Source organism: Mauremys mutica, chromosome 21 (assembly GCF_020497125.1).
Source record: "Mauremys mutica isolate MM-2020 ecotype Southern chromosome 21, ASM2049712v1, whole genome shotgun sequence".
NCBI lineage: Eukaryota > Metazoa > Chordata > Testudines > Geoemydidae > Mauremys > Mauremys mutica.
In genome coordinates, this window is record NC_059092.1 from 1653118 (window position 1) to 1672037 (window position 18920).

General features: G+C 53.3%; 1 protein-coding gene across 9 annotated transcripts in view; it reads left to right on the plus strand.

Moving 5' to 3' along the window:
- PLEKHG5 (pleckstrin homology and RhoGEF domain containing G5) overlaps window positions 1-18920 on the plus strand; it is a 102585-nt gene that overhangs the window by 32646 nt on the left and 51019 nt on the right. For 4 of the 9 annotated variants that reach the window (XM_044996268.1, XM_044996269.1, XM_044996274.1 and 1 more), the window contains one exon: window positions 15620-15696. The exons of 2 other annotated variants lie outside the window; for them this stretch is intronic. In XM_044996268.1, the coding sequence (XP_044852203.1) occupies window positions 15620-15696 (77 nt within the window). Of the gene's footprint in view, window positions 1-5985; window positions 6005-11004; window positions 11928-11949; window positions 12304-15619; window positions 15697-18920 lie in introns of those variants that run through there. 3 more of the 9 variants (XM_044996275.1, XM_044996272.1, XM_044996273.1) reach the window with 3 other exon arrangements.

The window sequence follows — 18920 nt, forward strand, 5'->3', positions numbered from 1 at the left end:
ATTTTGTTCCTGCAGAGACCGACTCCTGGAAGGAGACGGGTGTGCAGAGGTGGTGGATCATTTCCTTCCAATGAAATGAGGAACTTGCTCCTAATAGCAACGAGCTGAAACTTGCTCACAGGAACCCTAGAATTCAAAGCTTTCATGTCCCTTTCAAACCTGAAAATTATGCTTGTGCAGGGCATTTGGTTCATGCCCTATGCCAGCCTTTAGGCTTCGGGGCACAATGATTGTTACTCTTGCGTGGCTCCCTCCATAGGAAGGGGCTACTTGTTCCCATTGGAAAAGGCCCAGTCATGGTAGCAAATTCCCTTTGAGAAATACATTTGAATTTTCCATCTGGAATCAGTGACTGGTTCAGGCCTGTAAAGTCTCTTCCGCACCAATACCTAGCAACTATTTCTGAAGCTGTGTGCAGCAAGCAGGGTACCTGCTCCACAGTACTCAGGCACACAGCTTGTCTCTCCTGGGTATTCATTGTTACATTTCCTGTTAACTCCCAGCACAGCTACCAGAGGTTTCTCTTTCTTGAGAGAATTTACAAGTGCTGAATTGACAGCCCTGGGGCCACAAGTCCTCTGTCTGTTCACACTTCAGGGACTGAATGATGAATGAATTATTTTATCTAAGTCTCAAAGCTACTGGAAGGGGTGGGGGAAATGGATCCTGCTAGTGGAAACTGCAGTCTCGAGTTTTTACTGGCTTCACACAGAGTGGAATGGCAGCTGCCTTTGGCTGCAGTTGTTTGCATATTCTGAAAGGACAGAAGGCAGTTTTTCTGCTGATGAAATCTTCCCGTGGTCTTGGCCTGTGTCCCACTCCCTCATTGGCTCATGCAGAGTCCTGGTTTTATTGGTGAAAATGAAGGTGAACAAGGAGTTTGTTTTAGCAACATAGGAAGAAATGGGGAAATCCCAGCAAACTTCCGGAATTCCTGCAGAATTTCAGGCTGCTCGTGTTCCCAGCTGGCACTAGTTAATCCCATGCCTCTCAGGGGAGCTGCTTCCCTTTAGAGAGGAGAGAGCTGCTTGCACAGATGGAGTGGTTTCCAGGTATGGGATGTGTGAAGTGGGAGGGGACTGGTACCTTTTCGGAGTACAGGTGTGAGGTTTCCAGCTCTCGGAGGAGCAGGACTTACCCGAATAAGCATTGGAGGGGGCCCTTTTCTCAGAAAAATTGTCAGATTTGTGCCTACCAACCAAAACAGAACAGGGATCTGTAGCAATGTGCAGGGTTAGTGCCTCCCGCCCACCCCACTAAACGAAATCTACAGGGAGCCCTCTCCACTGTGCCATTCTGCTGAGGTATAGGAGAGTTCGTCCCGCCTCAGGAACTTCCTGCTGGCTCTTCTGCCCACTCTTTCCCCCAAGGCTAAGTATGTTCAAATGATCCTGCTCCCTTTCTGTGTCAATAGCAAAGCTCCCATTGGCTTCAGTGGGAGTCAGACGGGTCCCACCTTTGCGGTGGCTATATCAGGTCCCAGGTTTCAGAGTAGCAGCCGTGTTAGTCTGTATCAGCAAAAAGAACAGGAGTCCTTGTGGCACCTTAGAAACTAACACATTTATTTGAGCATAAGCTTTCATGGGCTAAAACCCACTTCATCAGATGCCTGCAGTGGAAAATACAGTAGGAAGATATATATACACAGAGGACATGAAAAAATGGGTGTTGCCATACTAACTATAGCGAGAGTAATCAGGTAAGGTGGGCTGTTATCAGCAGGAGAAAAAACACTTTTGTAGACAGGCACTTTATATTTAGCTTTTCCCTGGTCTGCTACTTATTGCCATTGTTACTGTTTCCTCTGTAAGCACCGTCTGCGAACTTGGCACTGGAAACTCACTGCTTGTGGGCACTGTGCCGTGAGTGCCACACACCGGCAGCGGCTTAGGAGGAAAGAGCCTCCCCATTCCATACCTGTCAGGCAGCGCAGCCTGGTTCACAGAAGGCCTCATTAAACGGTGCTGTTCTCTGTGATCTCAGCTAAGTAACGGTGACACGGCTAGTTACTGAGGGTGATTAGTTCTGGGCAGGCAGTTTAACTTTATCAGCTTAGCCCAGATTTAGACTGTGCCTAATAACCCTAACTGGCCGGCACGTGGCCTGCATGACATCAGGTCTGAGCACCTAGAGCCCTCCTGGTGCTGCAGTGTGTGACCCCTTCCAAGAGATGCCACTGGCCGGCCTTCCCCTCCACGCTGGCAAAGGCCTGCCCCTGAAATCCTCTGCTGCTGGAAGCCAGGGGCAAAGCCCTGGGGTCCCTCTGACTCTGGAAGGCTGCTTATGTGACACTGCTGCCCTGAGGAGCCTGCTGCCATGGGCAGGAGAGATTTGCCTGCATCCTCTGCACCTCCACTAACATTGTCAATGTTGGGCAGATTGAGTCACCAGCCTGTGGGTAGGTGCTACTCAGGCTCCAGCCTGGCCTAGCGCACACCTTGCTGTTCCAATACTGTGTCCTCTGCATCCCGGTGCCAGTGCCATCAATCCTGGCTTACTGTAGCTCTTGCTATGCCAACCCTGGCTCTTCATTGCAGTGCCTGCTGAGCACGGAATTCAGGCTGTCAACACTGGGATCTCTCTCCCTCTGGCTTCCTTTTCCTGCCAGCACCATCCTGTCATCTTGGATGGCCACTGAGTGACCCGGGCTGCTTTCCTGCTGTCCCATCAGCAGCAGTGCCATGTGATGCCATGATTCCTTTCAGGTCCTCTGGGGCTGGCTAGGGCAGCATGCAGGTGCTAGCGCTGCCAGCTGCTGGTTATGAGCTGCCTCTGCTCTTCCAGCCTTCCCTAAACCCATGTTACCATAAGCCTCAAGGCTGATGCTGACAGGTACCCATGGCAGGGACCTACTGTTACACAGACACGTTGTTTTAATTTGCCACAGATCCATGGTAGCAGGATCTGAGCAATGTTGTGCATCCCCCTGCCCCTCCCACTGACCCACCCACCTGTGGCCAGTGTCTGGGCACTAGCTGAGCCAGGGCAGCCTGTTTCAGTATCTGAAACGACTTTATTTGGAGTGAACAACCAAAGGGCTGCTGTTTTAAAACTATGAAACATGGTGCATAAGAAAAGCATCACAATAGGATTTGTCTTAAAGACTAATTGAACTGCTTTGGATTAAAGCAGATTGTAAACCCATTCTGGGGCTCCCTTGCCAGTGGATTTAGGAATCTTTATGTTACCCAGGCTTTATTCCTGGTGGTGACATTCTCTCATCAGAACTGTGCGTGGGTCTCTGCTCCACTGTCTGACTCCCTTATTCCCTGCACCCTCCAGAGACCGTGCCACGCTCCCCTCCGACAGCCCTGTTTGTCCCAAGTGCCGATAGCCACGTCTCTGCTGGCAGTGCCCTGCCATCCAGGGTGCAGGGCTGTCCCCAGGGGCTTGCTTCCTGCTCTCTGGCTCTATAGTGCTGACCCCGGGAAAGGTCCTTTGCCTGCCCAAGCCCTCCCAGAGGGCAGACCGTTCTACATCGCTGGCTGCCTTCCCTTTTGAGAGAGGGCTGGAGGGCTGAAATGCTGAAGCTGTGCTGAAACCTGTCTGAGTGCTTGGGCACTGACGCCAGGTCACCCCAACCCCTTCAGCAGGAAACCCTGTGGCCTGCCAGACTGGTCTCTTCTGGGCCTGAAAGTCTCCGAGTCCCCCTCCAGAAATCTTGCACTGTCCCTGTGCCATTATCTCGAGGGTAGCTGGGCCCCTGGATGCTGGGGCATTCACTGAGTTGGTAGCCGGGGTGGGTCTGAGTTGCAGCTGAGGAGCCCCAGCCCTGGGACACAGACATCGCTACAGGACCTAGACTTGTTCAGATTGCAAGAGTAGCTGTGTCACCGCCTGCCCCACGGCTCCGACAGGGATGGCCCGCCCAGGGATAACAAGAGTAGCCAGAGTCAATGAAAGCATGAATGTTGCTAGAGATCAAACCTCCTGCTTCAGGGTTTCAATCAATCTCTGACTACTAGGGAGTAGGAGTTTCCTGCTCCTACCTCTGAAGCACCTGGTGTTGGCCATTTTACAGGTGGAATTCTGGGCTAGATGGGCCACAGGTCTGATCCTTCCTGGCAATGCCTGTGCGCCTCTCTCATCTCTCTCACCCTTTTGGGTGCTGGCAGTCTCCAGTGGGCCTGGTCTCTGCTCTTTGTGCTCATGTCTGTCTTGGCTTCCTCCCAAGCTGCTTTAAGTGGGTAAAAGCTTGTTTTCTCCTCCTCCTCCAGAACTAATGTGACAGCAAAGCCTGGGCTGCCACGGGGACCTGGCCAAGGGAAATGCATTCTAGCAAGTTACCTGGGAGCCCCCATGGAATCTACGTGCTGGAGATATTTCCACAAGAGGCTGGGGGCCCTGATTCCTACTGCATCTTCCAGACAGAAAAGCTGGGTTCTCCCAGAGCATTAGCCAACCCACTTCCTTGCTTGTTACTAGCTAATCACCATTGTCCAGACAGTGGCACAAGCAGTTGTTTATTCTTGGGCAATTGCTCTGTGGCTCCTAATTCCTGGCAGGAGAAGGTCATGGGCTGGGAGCAAAGAGGGATGGAGGGAGATGAAAGGGACAGATGGAGAAAGGAAGAAGGCCAAGGCCTGATGTGAATTGACCCTCTTAAGGAGCTGGTTTCATTATTTACTTAAATATTCCTTTGGCAGCAGGTAGATCCCGCTGAGTATTTCCTGAGCTCCACCACCCCTGTCTGCTTTGGTAGCTGTATTCAGGGCAGGCCCATCCCAGTCTGGCCAAGTAATGAGACTCCGTTTGTGTCTGCTTTGCAGTGCCAGAGCGCCTTTCATCCTAGCAACACACAGCACTGCACAAACCACAGTCCCTTTCCCAGCCGTGTAAAACTCTTGGATCCCTTTGGGCTGGAAGGAATTATGCCCATAGGGCAGCAGCACCGTCCAGTGGAATCAGGACTGTGATTCAGGAGATCTAGGTTCTAGTCATGTTCACCTCCCTGTGTGACTTGGGCCAGTCACTCTAGGCTTCAGTTTCCCCATTTGCACGTGGGCAATTGGTGCTAATCCCCCAAAGGGCACGGAGCTCTATGAATGGAAAGTGCTACACATAAAGTGCCTGTTGTATTTATTGACTACTCAGTGAAGGTCGTTCCAAATGAGACTGTCTTATAGACTGGTTCCCTGCTCTCTCTGTTGTTAAGTCTCACAGATGCTCACTCCTTGTGCGGTGCCCACAACAAGGGGCAGGAGCTAGTATTTTTACAGTTCTTAACTTTAACTTTTTCCATGTTTTGCTTCCATCTGAGTAACCCTGCGATGATCTCATCCCCCCCCATCCCTCCCTCCCTCCCTCATCTTCATCCCCTGTCTGAGTTTCGATCGTTCACTGTTTGCAGCTGGGGTGGTTATTTTGCATCTGCCCAGCACATCTTTGGAGCCATAGAATACAAGGTAGTAAAGTCGAGAAGACCCTCAGGAAAGCCCCGTTCTGAAATGGGTCAGGGCTGGCTTTGTGTATCTGAGTGGAACATGGAAATTCTAGGGCGGCTGCCTCCCCTGAACGCACTTAATCCTCAGGCAGGAGGGGATTCTGTCCTGGGACATAAAGGAAACCTGTGAGATCCACCAGAGCCTTCAGTAATGAGCAAAGTGCTTTCCCCAACTCTGTCCCTGTCCCAGTGCTTGCTCCAGGCCTGTTTCCATTGCTGCTTCTGGCCTGGCTGAAGCAGCTCTGGGTCTCCTTCTCCCCTCTTCTGGCCTCTGTTCTGCTTCTCCTGTCTCTGCCAGGCTCAGCTCCCTTCTAGCAGCCTGGCTCTTCACGTCACCTTCCCTAGTCACAGACGCTGGACCGTCTCACTAGTAGCTGAAACCAATCAGTAGCTTCAACTCCTTCACCCTTGTCACTCTTGGAGACCAGCTGTCTGGGATCTTGGACCGGGACAGCTGTAGCCTCAGGATTGGCTTCTCTGCCTTGGCCAGGAATGATGGCATGTGCCTAGGTGGTTCCAGCAGCCCTTTGCTGGGAGACAGTGGAGTCGTTCATTGAGGTGGTAAGTCTGATTAAAATGAGTCTATTGTGCATTCAATTAGTGGGAGCAGCAGGGGTCACGTGAGCTGATGAATTGGAGCAAAGCTTCTGGTTATGGAATATGCTCGCCAAGGGTTTGGTCAGAGCTCCATTGTTGTGGGACAGTCTTCCCCATCGTTTTCCAAGCGACATGTGGGCGAGTGAGTGTAACCCAGACTGATTGTCTTTGGAAGCAGCATTTCTCCCATGGAAGGGCAGAGATGGGGTGTACTTCTCAAAGCCTGGAGCTGGGGGGGGAGGGGGAAGAGTAGACCCATGGAGACATGCTCCCCTTTGCAGAGCCAGCTTTGTGTATTGCCTGGCACAAGTGGATTCACGTGCAGAGCTTGTTGCTGTTACTGGGACAGCTTCATTGAAAAGCCTTTGTCTTTAGAGCTTTTCACCTGAGGATCTCGCAGCACTTTACAAACCCTGATGAGCTGAGCCTCCCCGTGCCCTTGCAAAGTAGGTAAGGGATGTGCCACTGAATTGCAGTCACCTCTGTGGTGTAACACAGCAGCTGTTTGACAGTGCACAACATCACTGTGGGACGGTTTGTGACAGGCAGTGAAGACTCCTGCATCCAGTAGAAGTGAAAAGGGATTTAGGTCAGCGGGATGTAATCACCTGAGCTGGAATTTGGCAAGGATGCTGGCACTGCGTCCACTTGCTCATTGCAGCCTGAGCCACATTTGCCCTGCTGACTGGCCACATCCCTTTGCAATAAGAATGTCCGTGTCTCAGTCTCTCTGGGATCCTTTATATTCCTTCACCTGTGGGTAAATAGGGATTCTCTGTGCTGAGCTGTGGTTCCCACTGCTTTGTGACCCATTGATAAAATCTCCATATTAGGGAAGGTTTGCAGCTTTGGCCCATTTCTGTGTTTGAGATTATTGGACGTTTTTGGAGCTCCAGCTGTGAGTCATCTGCTGGCAGTGCCCAGAGTGGCAGGTCAAAGAGAAATTCAAGCTACGGTCAAGCTCCGTGTAGCCCGTGTGATGCTGACGGGAAGAGAGAGGTTGTAATGCACTTGGTTAGGTGCTAAATACAAACCTGCCCTGAAAGCAGCAGCGGCATTGCTGCCACCTGTACAAACAGCAGCCCTGCACGCTCAGACTCACCGCTCTCGCTGAGCTCCATGCCAGCAGCCCCCTGGGAGCTCTGCTCCTCTCAGCCTTTTACTTCAAAACGTTTGAAAAACAGTTTTGCAGCCAGCAGTCAGATATTTCCTCCACCATCCGCTTGAGAGGATAAGAAACCTATTTGTTTGTCTTGGTGGCAGGGTCCGGGGGGGGGGGGGGGAGAGGAGCAGGGAGCTGGTGGCCCTGCCATATATGAACCCTGGGCAGTTCTGCGTGTGGGCTGGTGTCGCCCTCCCGGGGGAGGTTCACCCAGAAGACGCTCAGTGTTCCTTAATGCTGCTCTTCTAGTTGCACAGCCTCTGGGTTTGACATAAGCTGAAGAGAGTCCTTGTGGGACTGTCTCTACAGGAGGTGGATTCCTTTCGATTCCATGTCACTGTTCTGGGACTGGCTTCCCCCTTGGGATAATTAGATCAGTGTTTGATACGTCCTCTTAGAATTCTTAGAATTCTTAAACCTCAGTTTAAACCTTCCGTAGTAAAACCTTCGATTTAGACTGCAGGCTTAACCCTTAAATCACTGGCTTTCCCCAGACTGCCAGCACATGAATCCTTAGCATGCCAACCTCTCGATCCTGCAGCCTCTAAAGGATTAATTGAAATACAGTGTGAATTCCAATTCCAATCACTCTGGTTGTTAGTCTGTACTGTGAATTGCAGACTCTGACTCCGCTGATATTCGAAACTTAGTTTCAGTGCACAGGAAATCTTGCTGCTTTTGAGGTGGTGAGATGCTGGTGGGCTGATGAGTTGACAAAGGTCCAGGAGACCTGGGAGGAGTTTTTAGAAATGATGCATATGAGGGAGAGCCGTACGAGTACTCATTATAGTCTAGGGCTGTATAACAGATACACCAGATTCCAGACAGCCATTTCCTTTCCCTTCTCCTTTACTGCCAGTCTTTCCATTTCAGAGAGTCCCTTTAGATCTGTTCCTACTGTTCCCACATTGCTTGTTTCTGTGATGATTATCCGTGCACATGTATATAAAACTCTCGTAAACAGGATAAATTGCATGCGAATGGAGGCCCTACTACTCCCTCGGGAGTTACATGGTCCCCCATTCTCTCTGTTCTGTGTAACGTGCTTTCAAAGGAGCATCTGGCCTTTCTCTCAGCCAAACAGAGCCTGGACATATAGGTAGAGCATCCAGGAAGCTAGTGGTCTCTGGAAGATACAAACCCAGATCCAGCGAAGAGCCACATCCCTCTGCAGAGTCATATTTTTCCAGAAACTAGCCTCAGCTGAAGACTCAGGCACCTACAAGTGACCCTAAAATACAAAACCAGACTAAATGAGCCCCCAGTTCCCAGGAGCCACTCACTGCGCAGCCCGGAAGCTGAGTCATACCACAGGCGGGTTTAGTGGGTTTCACTGGAAGCGCAGCAGCTCTGTAGGCTGGCCTGGGGGAAGGACAGAGGGCCTGGAGGGGTCTGCAGGGGGAGTGTGCTCTCGGAGCCCCTCTCTGAAGGCTCTGGCTGCCTTCCCCAGTCCACGCTGGACAAGGATGGAGAGCGGCATCCAACACAGTGCGTCTCCCCCAGACTGACACTGTCGCAACCACCAGCACTTCATTCATACCTCAGGGTAATTCTGTCTGCCCCAAAGGTCCTGCTGCCTGACAACTGGAACTCTGCCCCCCACCCCCACCGGGTGAGACACACAAGGTGCTGGGCTGTGCTAGGAAAGAACGAGACACGCGACTCCAGCTAAGGCCACGTGCCCCTTTCAAGCACGTCCGTGTGCCTCAGGGCAGTGCTCTCTGCTCGCGGAGCCCTGAGCCAGCAGTGCCTAGCAGTGGAGTCTGGCTGAGAAGAGCCATCCTGGTGCATTCACACAGAACTCTCTGTGGAGAACCAGACACGTCAGGGATGGGAAGGGCCCCTCCAGTCCATTTCCCAGTGGCCAAGGGGACATTTCCTAGGGCTTTGCAGTCTTACAGTCCCAGTGACCAGGCATAGGCCCTGCCCCAGAATAGAGTGATTTAACCATCCCTCAGCCTCGCCGTGTAGCAGCTAAACACAGGCCATCCGTGCAGCAGCGGTGTGAGAGGGACATGGCTTTCCCGAGCGGGATGTGGTTCTGCGGTATCATTCCTCACACGCCAGCATTCCCCAGAGCCTGAGTCTGGGAGCTCGGCTGAGGCTTGGTTTTCCATGTGCTCTTCTGGGGAGAAGTGAAGGCAGAAGGTGCCGGTGAGATGGCCCTTCAGTGAAGGGGCTGGGGCCTGTTTGTCCAGGAGAATAACACAGGTAGCTCTGGCCTGACTGGAATCAGGAACTCTGGGGCTGTGCTGAGCGCAATGCAGCCCGGCTAGCCCCTGGGAGCTCTGCAGCGGAACAACGCTCACCCTGCTTATTGGCCGAGTGGCCAGTCTCGGCACGGAGAGTGCTTGAGCCTTTGTAAAGCTGAAGCTCTGTGAGTGGATGGTGCTAGCTAGAGCCAGGCACAGTGTGGGCAGAATCCAGAGAAGGTGAGGCACCAGTCACTGCACAGCCTCAGCTGAGGAACATGCCTGCAGTCTTGTATTAAGCATTCAGTTTGCTTGGGGCTAAATGGGAGGATGAAACCACGGGGCAGCTTCCACTGTGTGTGGGGTAGGCTGGGGAAGTGTGGGGGTTGGCATCCCTGGGGGATGGTGCAACCCTAGAGGATCAGGTCATGCTCTGGGGCGATTGGTGCTCAGGCACCCCGTGTAAGCTGGGAAAGTGGAATCCTTGTAGAAGGCAGCTTACGAGGAGCTGATCTGGGATTTGCAGTGCAATGATCTTCCCATCTCCCCCAGGGGAGCACTATGGGTTTGCTGTGCAAAGCCTGAGGGCTGTGTGAGTCTCTGTCGAACAGCTGGGGGCACTCGCCTGGCTGCTTCAGGTGGCAAAAACCAGCCCAGAAACTCTGCTGCTGCTCTCATGTCTGTGACTGGTGCTGCCTGGTGGGGAGGGCCCACTGCTCGGGTTCTGCAGTGATGCCAGCTGGCTGGAGCGTCCGAGGCCTGGCCAGGGGCGGCTCCAGGCCCCAGCATGCCAAGCGCGTGCTTGAGGCGGCATGCCGCGGGGGGCGCTCTGCCGGTCGCCGGGAGGGCGGCAGGCGGCTCCGGCGGACCTCCCGCAGGCGTGCCTGTGGAGGGTCCGCTGGTCCCGCGGCTTCAGTGGAGCATCTGCAGGCACGTCCTCGGGAGGTCCACCGGAGCCACGGGACTGGCGACCAGCAGAGCACCCCCCACAGCATGCCGCTGTGCTTGGGGCGGCGAAATGGCTAGAGCCGCCCCTGGGCCTGGCATAGCCCTGTTGTCTGTCTGGACCCAGTGTCTCCGCCCGTTCCATGGGAATCCCGCTCCCTGGGGCTCCTGGCAGGAAGGTCTGTTCTCTGCAGGGACACTCCATGCATTGCTGATACAGCTAAATGGGAGCCTAGCGCTGGGTCTGCAGAAGAGATCCGGCCCTTCCCACCTGTGACCCAGTTCCCAGGAGCCCTGACTGGAATGTAGGTCTAGCTTCGCGCTCAGGCTTGCTGTGGGCCCAGGGTGGGGAAGCCCTGCTGTCACCAGCTTTACTGTCTCTCACTGCTGACTCCTTTGCTGCCTTGTTCCTCTGGGAGGAATGGTCCTCAATATCTTGCTGCTCTTCGAGAAAAGCTCATAGACTTCAAGGTCAGAAGGGATCATTATCGTCGTCTAGTCTGACCTCCTGCACAACGCTGGGCACAGAATCTCACCTACCCACTCCTGTAACAAACCCCTGACCTATGTCTGAGCTGTGGAAATCCTCAAGTTGTGGTTTAAAGACTTCAAGGTGCAGAGAGTTCTCCAGCAAGTGACCCCCCACGCTGCAGAGGAAGGTGAAACCCCCCCAGGGCCTCTGCCAATCTGCCCTGGAGGGAAATTCCTTCCCAAGCCCAAATATGTCCCCATCCCCAGGCAGGAGCAACTCCAGTGTTCCAGCCCCTGAGCTGTGTCTCCTGGATACTCTTCCTCTCCTTCCCGTAACCCCCATCACTTCCTCGGGCAGCTCCACAGCACTGAGGCAGAGGTGGCAGGAGAGCTCCCAGCATTGCATTCCCAGACACCCATCTCTGTCTGTGCATAAATAAGGGTTTCCCATTCATCTTCCGCAGAGCCCTGCCTTGACCGCCTGCCCTGCCCTGCCCTGGCTCTCCCAGGGAGGCTTGTCTCCCCTAGGCCTGTCTTCTAGTCCCTGACCTAGCAAAGGTGGATGCATCTGAGCAGTCCCACTGCGCTCCATGGGGTGATTGTGTGCACAGCCGTACTCCCCTGCCGACGTGTTTGCAGGATCCGAGCGGGGACTACAAGCGCCTTGGGGCAGGGACTGGCTTTATTTGTGGCTTGTGATCATGGAGCTTGTAGGTGGTTCGTAACGTATTGTTAGTAATAGTAAATCCTGGCCATTGTTCTCCCTCTCTGACACATGTATGCTTCTGTGGCTCGTTTTGGGGCTGCCTGAGCTTGGTGTCTCTTCTGAGGTCACAACCTCCCTTTGCTGCCTTCCTCCCAAGGTCTGTCACCCAGCAGAGCTGCACGGGGAGCTGTGGCTTAGTTTCTGCTGCTTAGTTCTTGTGTTCCCAGGCGCAGTCTGAGATAAACACATTTCCTCAGCGCACTGTTGTGTCTGCATCTCCCAGCTCCGCTTCCTCCTTCCTGATGCGTTCGCCTTGGAAACTCTCCTGCTGCTCCTTTGCGGCTCCTACTCGGTGTACTGGATCAAATGGAGCAGGAAAGACCCTGTCCCTATGGTTTCCTTCATGAGTGGGTGAGTGCTGGGCTCTTCCTCAGGGCTGGAAACAGAATAGTGGCAGCTCTCCTCCTGAGGAGGAGACAGGATCTGCCGTCGCTGCTGGGGCTGACACTTGGCTGCCTCTGCCACGTTTGTGTAACAATACAAACTGTAAACCAAGCTGCATAAGAAGCTGATACTGCCTTATTCCCTGCAAAGCCTCCACTGAGGGAGGCTCTGTGGGAAAGGGACAGCGATTAGAGAAACTCAGGGCACAGAACCGAGTCCCCAAAACAGCTTTGAAAAAAGTCTCTCTGCTGGCTTCAAAAAACCACCAAATGATCTCAGTGCTGCGGGGGCGCTTTGCAGGGGAGCTGCAGCCTCCTGGAGCTTGGAGCGCCTTCTGGAAAAGGTTTGTGAAAGGAGGGTTTCTGTTTTCTTTTTGTCTTGCTGGGTGACTGAAATGCCTGCCTGCCCGCCCGTACTTCCCTGACTGGGGCCCAGGGCACTACAGCAGCAGGGGGTTGCTTTTAGCACAAGAGCTGCCTAGATGGTATAAGATAAAATAGCCGGGACCCTTCCCTGGACCCTACACTTGGGTTCCATCCCTGTCTGGCTTATCTGTAAAGATTCGTTATGCATAAAAGCAGAGCGTGTTTGCTCTCTAAACTAGTGTCCCAAGGATGAGTTGGGTACTAGCCATGGGTAATAACCTGGGGTTGGAATCTCAGATGACAAACGTCTGTAGAGGATCTGTAAAGAACAGTCATTACTTGAAAATGTCTGTCTGTCTACAAGAGACCAAGACACGCTGCTACCCTGGGTGGTTTCCAGCAGCAAAGGCTGCTAGCTGGGAGATGGTAGTGTTGTCGTGTGTTTGGAAATCTCCTTGCCCTGGTACCAGAGGGCTGTGTTGTGAGAGCTCCTGGATCTGGGCTGGGGCTCAGCTGGCAGTGCCCTTGCATAGATGGTCTGTTGCATTCTTGGAGTCGGTTCTAGAGAAGCTCTGTGAATTCTGCCAGCCGCGCCAGTGGGGTGACCACTGACCAGCAGCTGTAAGGTGGCACAGGTCCTGACACAGCGCCAGCCTGCAGCTTGGAGGGGTCAGTGCCTGCTGGTTAGCCCCTCAGTGTGATTTGGGTGGTCAGACTCCCCCGCTCTCCCAGGAGTCGATGGACCTAGTGCGTGTCATTGGTCAGAGTGGCCTTTTGAGGCCCATGAAGCCTTTAAGCATGTGCCCTCAGTCCTAGTCCTGACCCATCTGCAGCTGTGCGGAGCGACCTGTCTGCTGCTCTCGCTGCGCTGCCTCTGCTCCCGCACAGAGGCCAGCCCTCCCTGCTCTGGGAGAGGGGAAGGGGATGGGTAGCTGGGGAAAGGGGTAGATTTGGAACAGGGCTGGAACACCTGGCTGTGCGACCACCATCCTTGCCACCTAATGGACTGGCAGGGACAGAGATCTGTCTAGGGTGTTTCTAAGGCCTCTGACCTTGGGATCTACCTGCTGGTCTGCACCCTTCAGCAGGATCAGATTTCTACAGGGGACTCTGCGGCTGGGGTGTGGGGGGAGCAGAGTCTCACACTGACATGAACCAGAGCACAGTAAGGATGAGGGCTCTGCCCCCCGCCCCGGTGCACAGAAACCGTCCTCTGGAGGGAGGTGGCAGGGACGCAGCTCCTGCCTGGCTCGGAGGCAGACCCGAGTGAGAGGGCAGGCATGTCTGACAGTAGATGCTGGTGGCAGAGCAGAAGGACTAGGCTGGCTGAGGCAGAGGGCAGAGCACAAACCCTGAGGAAAGATGAGCGGCTGCATAGGGATTAGTGACAATGTGCAGAAAGAGACAATAGGCCAAATTCAGGGGCTTCCCTGAAGAGACGAGCATGGAGCCTCCTTCGCCCTTTAAGTCGCTGCTCCTTAGCTCCCAGCCTGGCACTTGGGCACAACCTCAGCCCAGACCTGGCATTCAGCGCTGGAAAGGAAAGCTGGCTGCGAAGCTGCTGGCAGGGGAGACCCAGGAGAGAGATTGTGGGGTGTGAGAAGCCTGGGCGGAGGTAGGTGAGCAGAGGACTAAGCCCACGGATGGGGCTAAAAGGAGAAGGCAGCAATGCTTCATCTCACCCCTTGAATGGGAGCCCGCGTGGCCACTTTCAGTGTTCTAAATGGAGAGGAGCTGGGGTGTGTCAGTCCTCGCAGGACAGCAGCAGATGTAATGGCTGTTTGGCCTGATGCTGTCCGTGGACTGAGGATAATGGCCTTTTAAATGCTCTTTGTTTATGGTATCTCGTCTCTGTATAATCAGGGGCTTAGAATTGTAGCCAGTAAAATCTCTGAAGTCGGTCAGCAATGAATTCTGAGGGTTAGAAGCTGGATCATGCTCCAGTACCAAAGAGTGCTGCAGAAAGGCTGACCCTGGAGCAGCCTGTCAGCCCATCGCCATGTTGATCAGATTTGGTCACTTGGCTTCAATTTTCTGCGTGTTGCCAATCTTGGAGGCTCGGAGCGAAAGATGGATTCATCTCTGCCCTATGGATTTGGGGAGGGTTGTTTTTTCCTGGTTACTGCATTGACAACAGCTGCCCTGGGAGCACAGTCCAGGAGCTGCAACCTGGGCTCACGGCTGGGTAATGGGTGGCATGAAAGTGCCCTGTGCTGTTGTGACGGACAGAGGTGAAGGTTTGGGAAGGCGCAGGCTGTGGTTATACCTAGTTAGCTGAGAACTCCCAGCCTGTTGGCTCTCGGCTGGGAGTCAGGCTCAGTCCCACTAGCACAAATCTATCCTTGAAGTTATAACTGCCCAGGTTTGGGGATCGCTTGTGGTTTGGGGACGCTTTCTGGTCCACCTCAGTAGCTAAAGGCAGCTCAGAATCATTACGCTGAGCTCCAAATACAGGAGCATCTGACCGAGTTGTTTCAAGTTTCTGGAGGGTCTCCAGTGTCACTGATCGGGCTGGGAAGTGGCACTTCAGAACACAGGATAATAGTTCCCGTTGCTCCTGCCCCACTTTGCAGACTGCTTGGTAGTGCTCCCCAGCAGGTGTACTCGTGCGCCTGGTTCCTTTTCTCCCCCTTCCTCCAGCTGCCCCCCCCTTGTAAATACACGGGGTACGCCTGCACTTTCTAATGGGCCCACGAGTGTGGGTGCCTCTGGCCAAGCGTGGGACTGTTACACGTCGTTACAGTCAGCCAGTTCAGGGAGGTTTGCTGCTGCCGCTCCGCTCTGCCGACGCCGTTCCCTGTGGATTTCTGCTCCTTGGTCGCTGCTCAGAACTGGGAGGAAGGGAGAAGCATAAGGCACTTCCCATGCTGGGCTCCAGCTCCATTGTCTGAAGCACTTCCCCCCAGGACTCCACCCCAGTGTGGGCGCACCCACTGCCGAGGGGGTGGGTCACTGGGTTTGGCCAGGCTCTGCTGGAACTAGTTTCAAACTGTGTTCTAACCTAGGCCTAGTTTTAAAGCCATTCTGCCCAGTGTAGACGTACCTGCATTGCTCGAGACTGGTCATTACAGCACAGAGCCACAGGAGCTGGGCTTCCCAGCACAGTCTCTCTCCAGCAGAGATCTGCCGTCCCCATGGGAGCAGTGTGACCCTTGGGGCTGGCTGGCTCCAGGGACCGTGACCTTGGGGGTCACCAGCTCTAATCCCGGCTGGGTGTGACTGCACAGCCCTGCCCATTGGCTGTCCCTTCCGCCCCGCTCTGTGATGGCTAACTTCATCCTTCTTCTTCTCCAGATGATCGGGCTCTAACAGAGGACAAGGTTCTGTGCTGCCAAAACCCCAACTGCATTGACAAGAGGAGGGCTCTCAAGGTACTGTGGCTAGGGTGTGTGATTCAGGGGGTTTCTCTGGGAGGCATTTCTAGCTCAGAGCTGCCTCAATGCTCCATCACTATCAGAGTGGGTGCTAAGGACACAGCTGGCCATCTTGCCTCATCTCCCGTCCCCAGCACAAGGGCTGTTCCTGCCCCTCCTGGGCGAGGTGGGCCGAGGGTTGAGTCACAGGCCATAGGGGTGGTTGGATTTGAGGTGGGCACCTATGTGTGCGGCCAGTGTTCCCGTTCCCAGAGACGGTGACGACACCGCTGGTTCCGTCTGGCTGAATGGCTCCCAGGAGCTAGCAAAGCCCAGCCATCTTATCAGCAAGAGGTTTCTCCACGGAGATTTAGGGCTGCCAGATCATTCAGTGGGTTCTTACGGAGCTTAAGTGTTCTTGGCAGCGTGACAGAGGGAAGTGTCTGTCTCTAGAGCCAGTGAGTGCACAGAGGAGTCTAGGAGACAGCCGCCGGGGGGAGGAAAGAGAAGCCCAGGCCCAACTGGAGGGTCTTTCCTTTCCCACCCCTTCTCCTGCCTTGCAAACCAAGGTGTCAGCAAGATTTATGTGAGCCCCATTATGTCACTTTGTTCTTCCTTGTGGCCATTGCCAACAGAATCGCGTTTCCAGACAGTCACAGGAGCCGGACACTGGCAGCTGGCAAATGAGTCATTTCAAATGGACTATTGAGTTTCTTTGGCTCCTTGTCTGAGGATCCTCTCCGGCTGGAGCCGGAGAGGCCCCAAGAACGTTCGCACTGGGGCCGGCTGTCATTTTCCTTTTGCTTTCGCTTTTAAGGTGCCTGCTCTAAAATTGTTGATGGAGCTGTTTGATCCCATGTGAGTAGCTGGGTCTGAGTGCAGAGCCAGGGATCCTAGAGAAAGTGGGGAATACAGTAGCTCCAGGGTATCTGCTGCTGAGACCCAAGTCTCCCTGGCAGCTGTCTGATACTGACTCACGTGACACATGTCACTCTGGCAGGGCAGAGTGTGTGGAGGAATGGGGTGGGGAGGGTGCATGAGACAGGTCACCTGAGGTCACACTGCTTGCTTCAACCCCGTCTGAGTGTCTGGCAACAGCTGGACTCTGTCTCTCTGCTCCTGGTGCCCCTGCTGCAATGAGAGAGAAACTGCCTCAAATCATAAAACTGGTGTAGTGCTCTGGTACGGGCCCCTGGCACGGCGTCCACGTTAGCAGGGACAGGGTGGCTCTTTTGTATGTGCGCTCCAGTTTGCCTGCAGCAGGGAGCCCAGTCTGGGGTTAGCAATCAGAATAAAGCAGAGAGAGGCAGTGCAGACAGCTTGGCTTGGCTGGGGGTCTGAAAACCCTGATGTAATTCTGGCTCGGCTACTAACTTCTTGTGTGACCCATGGCAAATCACCTTCTCAATCTGCGAAATGCTGATAGTGATACCAACCTTCCTCACCCTTGTGCTGCTCTGAGATCAGCAGGGAACAAGCGCTGTGTGTGAGAGAGAGAGACGGCACACGTGGGATTAGAATATATTTGTGGAGTCGACTGATATTTTTCACACACTTTTTTTGTCAAAAGATGGGTTCTTTTCTAAAGCAAAACCTAGCACAAAAAATTGTCAACATTTATTGCTTTTCATACAATTTTCTGCAGTTTTTATCAACCGTCTTATTCAAGTTATTGTGGAAATGTTTCATTTACTGAAACCGTACACTTACGGATAAAGAAAAATTTCCATTACAATGTCAAAAACTTTCAACAAAAAATTCCGTTACAATATTGTGAAAAATGTGGAAAATGAAAAATGGCCCCTGCAAACCAGAAACAATTTGGAATTTTTTTGCAGTGTTTTTCCCATCTTTTCAGCCATCTCTTCTCTCTTGGCACTGGCCGCTCAGGAGGAGATGAGCTCCTTGGGGCAAGACGGTATCTAAGTAGCTGAGCATCACAAAGTGCTCTGGGCATCGGGACAGAAGGTTCTGTTTGTTGGCTATAATGGGTGTGTGGCAGCATTTCCAGTGCCTGGGGTTAGTACTTGTGGAACACGCCACTCTGTGCTCTTGGCAGTGAGAGTTGTGAGTCTGGGGAGTGTCTCTAGCTGTGGATAATTGTTGCATCTGGGTCTAGAGGGGCTTGGGCCTGAAAAAAGAACAAGAGCACTTGTGGCACCTTAGAGACTAACAAATTTATTTGAGCTTAAGCTTTCGTGGGCTACAGCTCACTTCACTGGATGCCTGCAGTGGAAAATACAGTAGGAAGATATAGAGATATATATACACACACACAGACACAGAACATGGAACAATGGGTGTTACCGTACACACTGTAAAGGAGAGTGATCAGTTAAGGTGAGCTGTTATCAGCAGGAGAGAAAAAGAACTGTTTGTAGTGGGCTATAGCCCACGAAAGCTTATGCTCAAATAAATTTGTTAGCCTCTAAGGTGCCACAAGTCCTCCTGCGGATACAGACGAACACGGCTGCTACTCTGAATTACTCTGCCCCTAGATACCTGCTCTCTGGAAATGTCCGTCTGTGGCAGGCCCCTGCTGGGCATTCAGCTCGTACACAGGGAATGGGCATTTTTCCACCTCAGGGGGTTAGTTTTGCAAATAAGGGGAGAGATTTTTAAAACCTATCCGGTCCGTAGTGCTGTCTCCAGTGTAGCCTGGGCTGTGTCTGTCTGTCTGTCTCCCCTCTCCACAACGAGGGGCAGACATCAGTTCCTGCATTTTCAATTTGGCTCTTAAGTCTCACTATGCTAGTAAAATTGGTGAGTAAAGCTGACTGGCCAGAGGCCATTTTAACAGCTAGCAGCCGACTCTATAAATTAGCCATTTAGTTGAAAGCATAAAGCCAGGCCATTGGCTGGGGATCTGGAGCTGCTGAGACCACAGACTGCCTTTACATTACTTACCTTGGAAACAAATGGTGTTCCAGCCAGGCTGCTAATTTTACCTGCTCAGCAAGGAGCAGGACGCAGTCAGCCACTGGCCTTCCAGCTCTCAGACACTCCATCTGCCGGGAGCTTTGAGCTGCATGTTCTCACTGGAACCTGAAAGCAATCTGGGGGAGCGAATTCAGTTCAGTGTCAGCAGCTCCCGAATCAATCCTCTGCCAAGCTCCTGCTAGTACTGCTGAATGCTGTACACAATCAACTACTTGTGAGCCAGGAGCCCAGCTCATGTCACTTGTAGCATTGCCCCAGGATGGGAGACTCCAATAGTCAGATGTTGGACGTTGAGTGTGCAG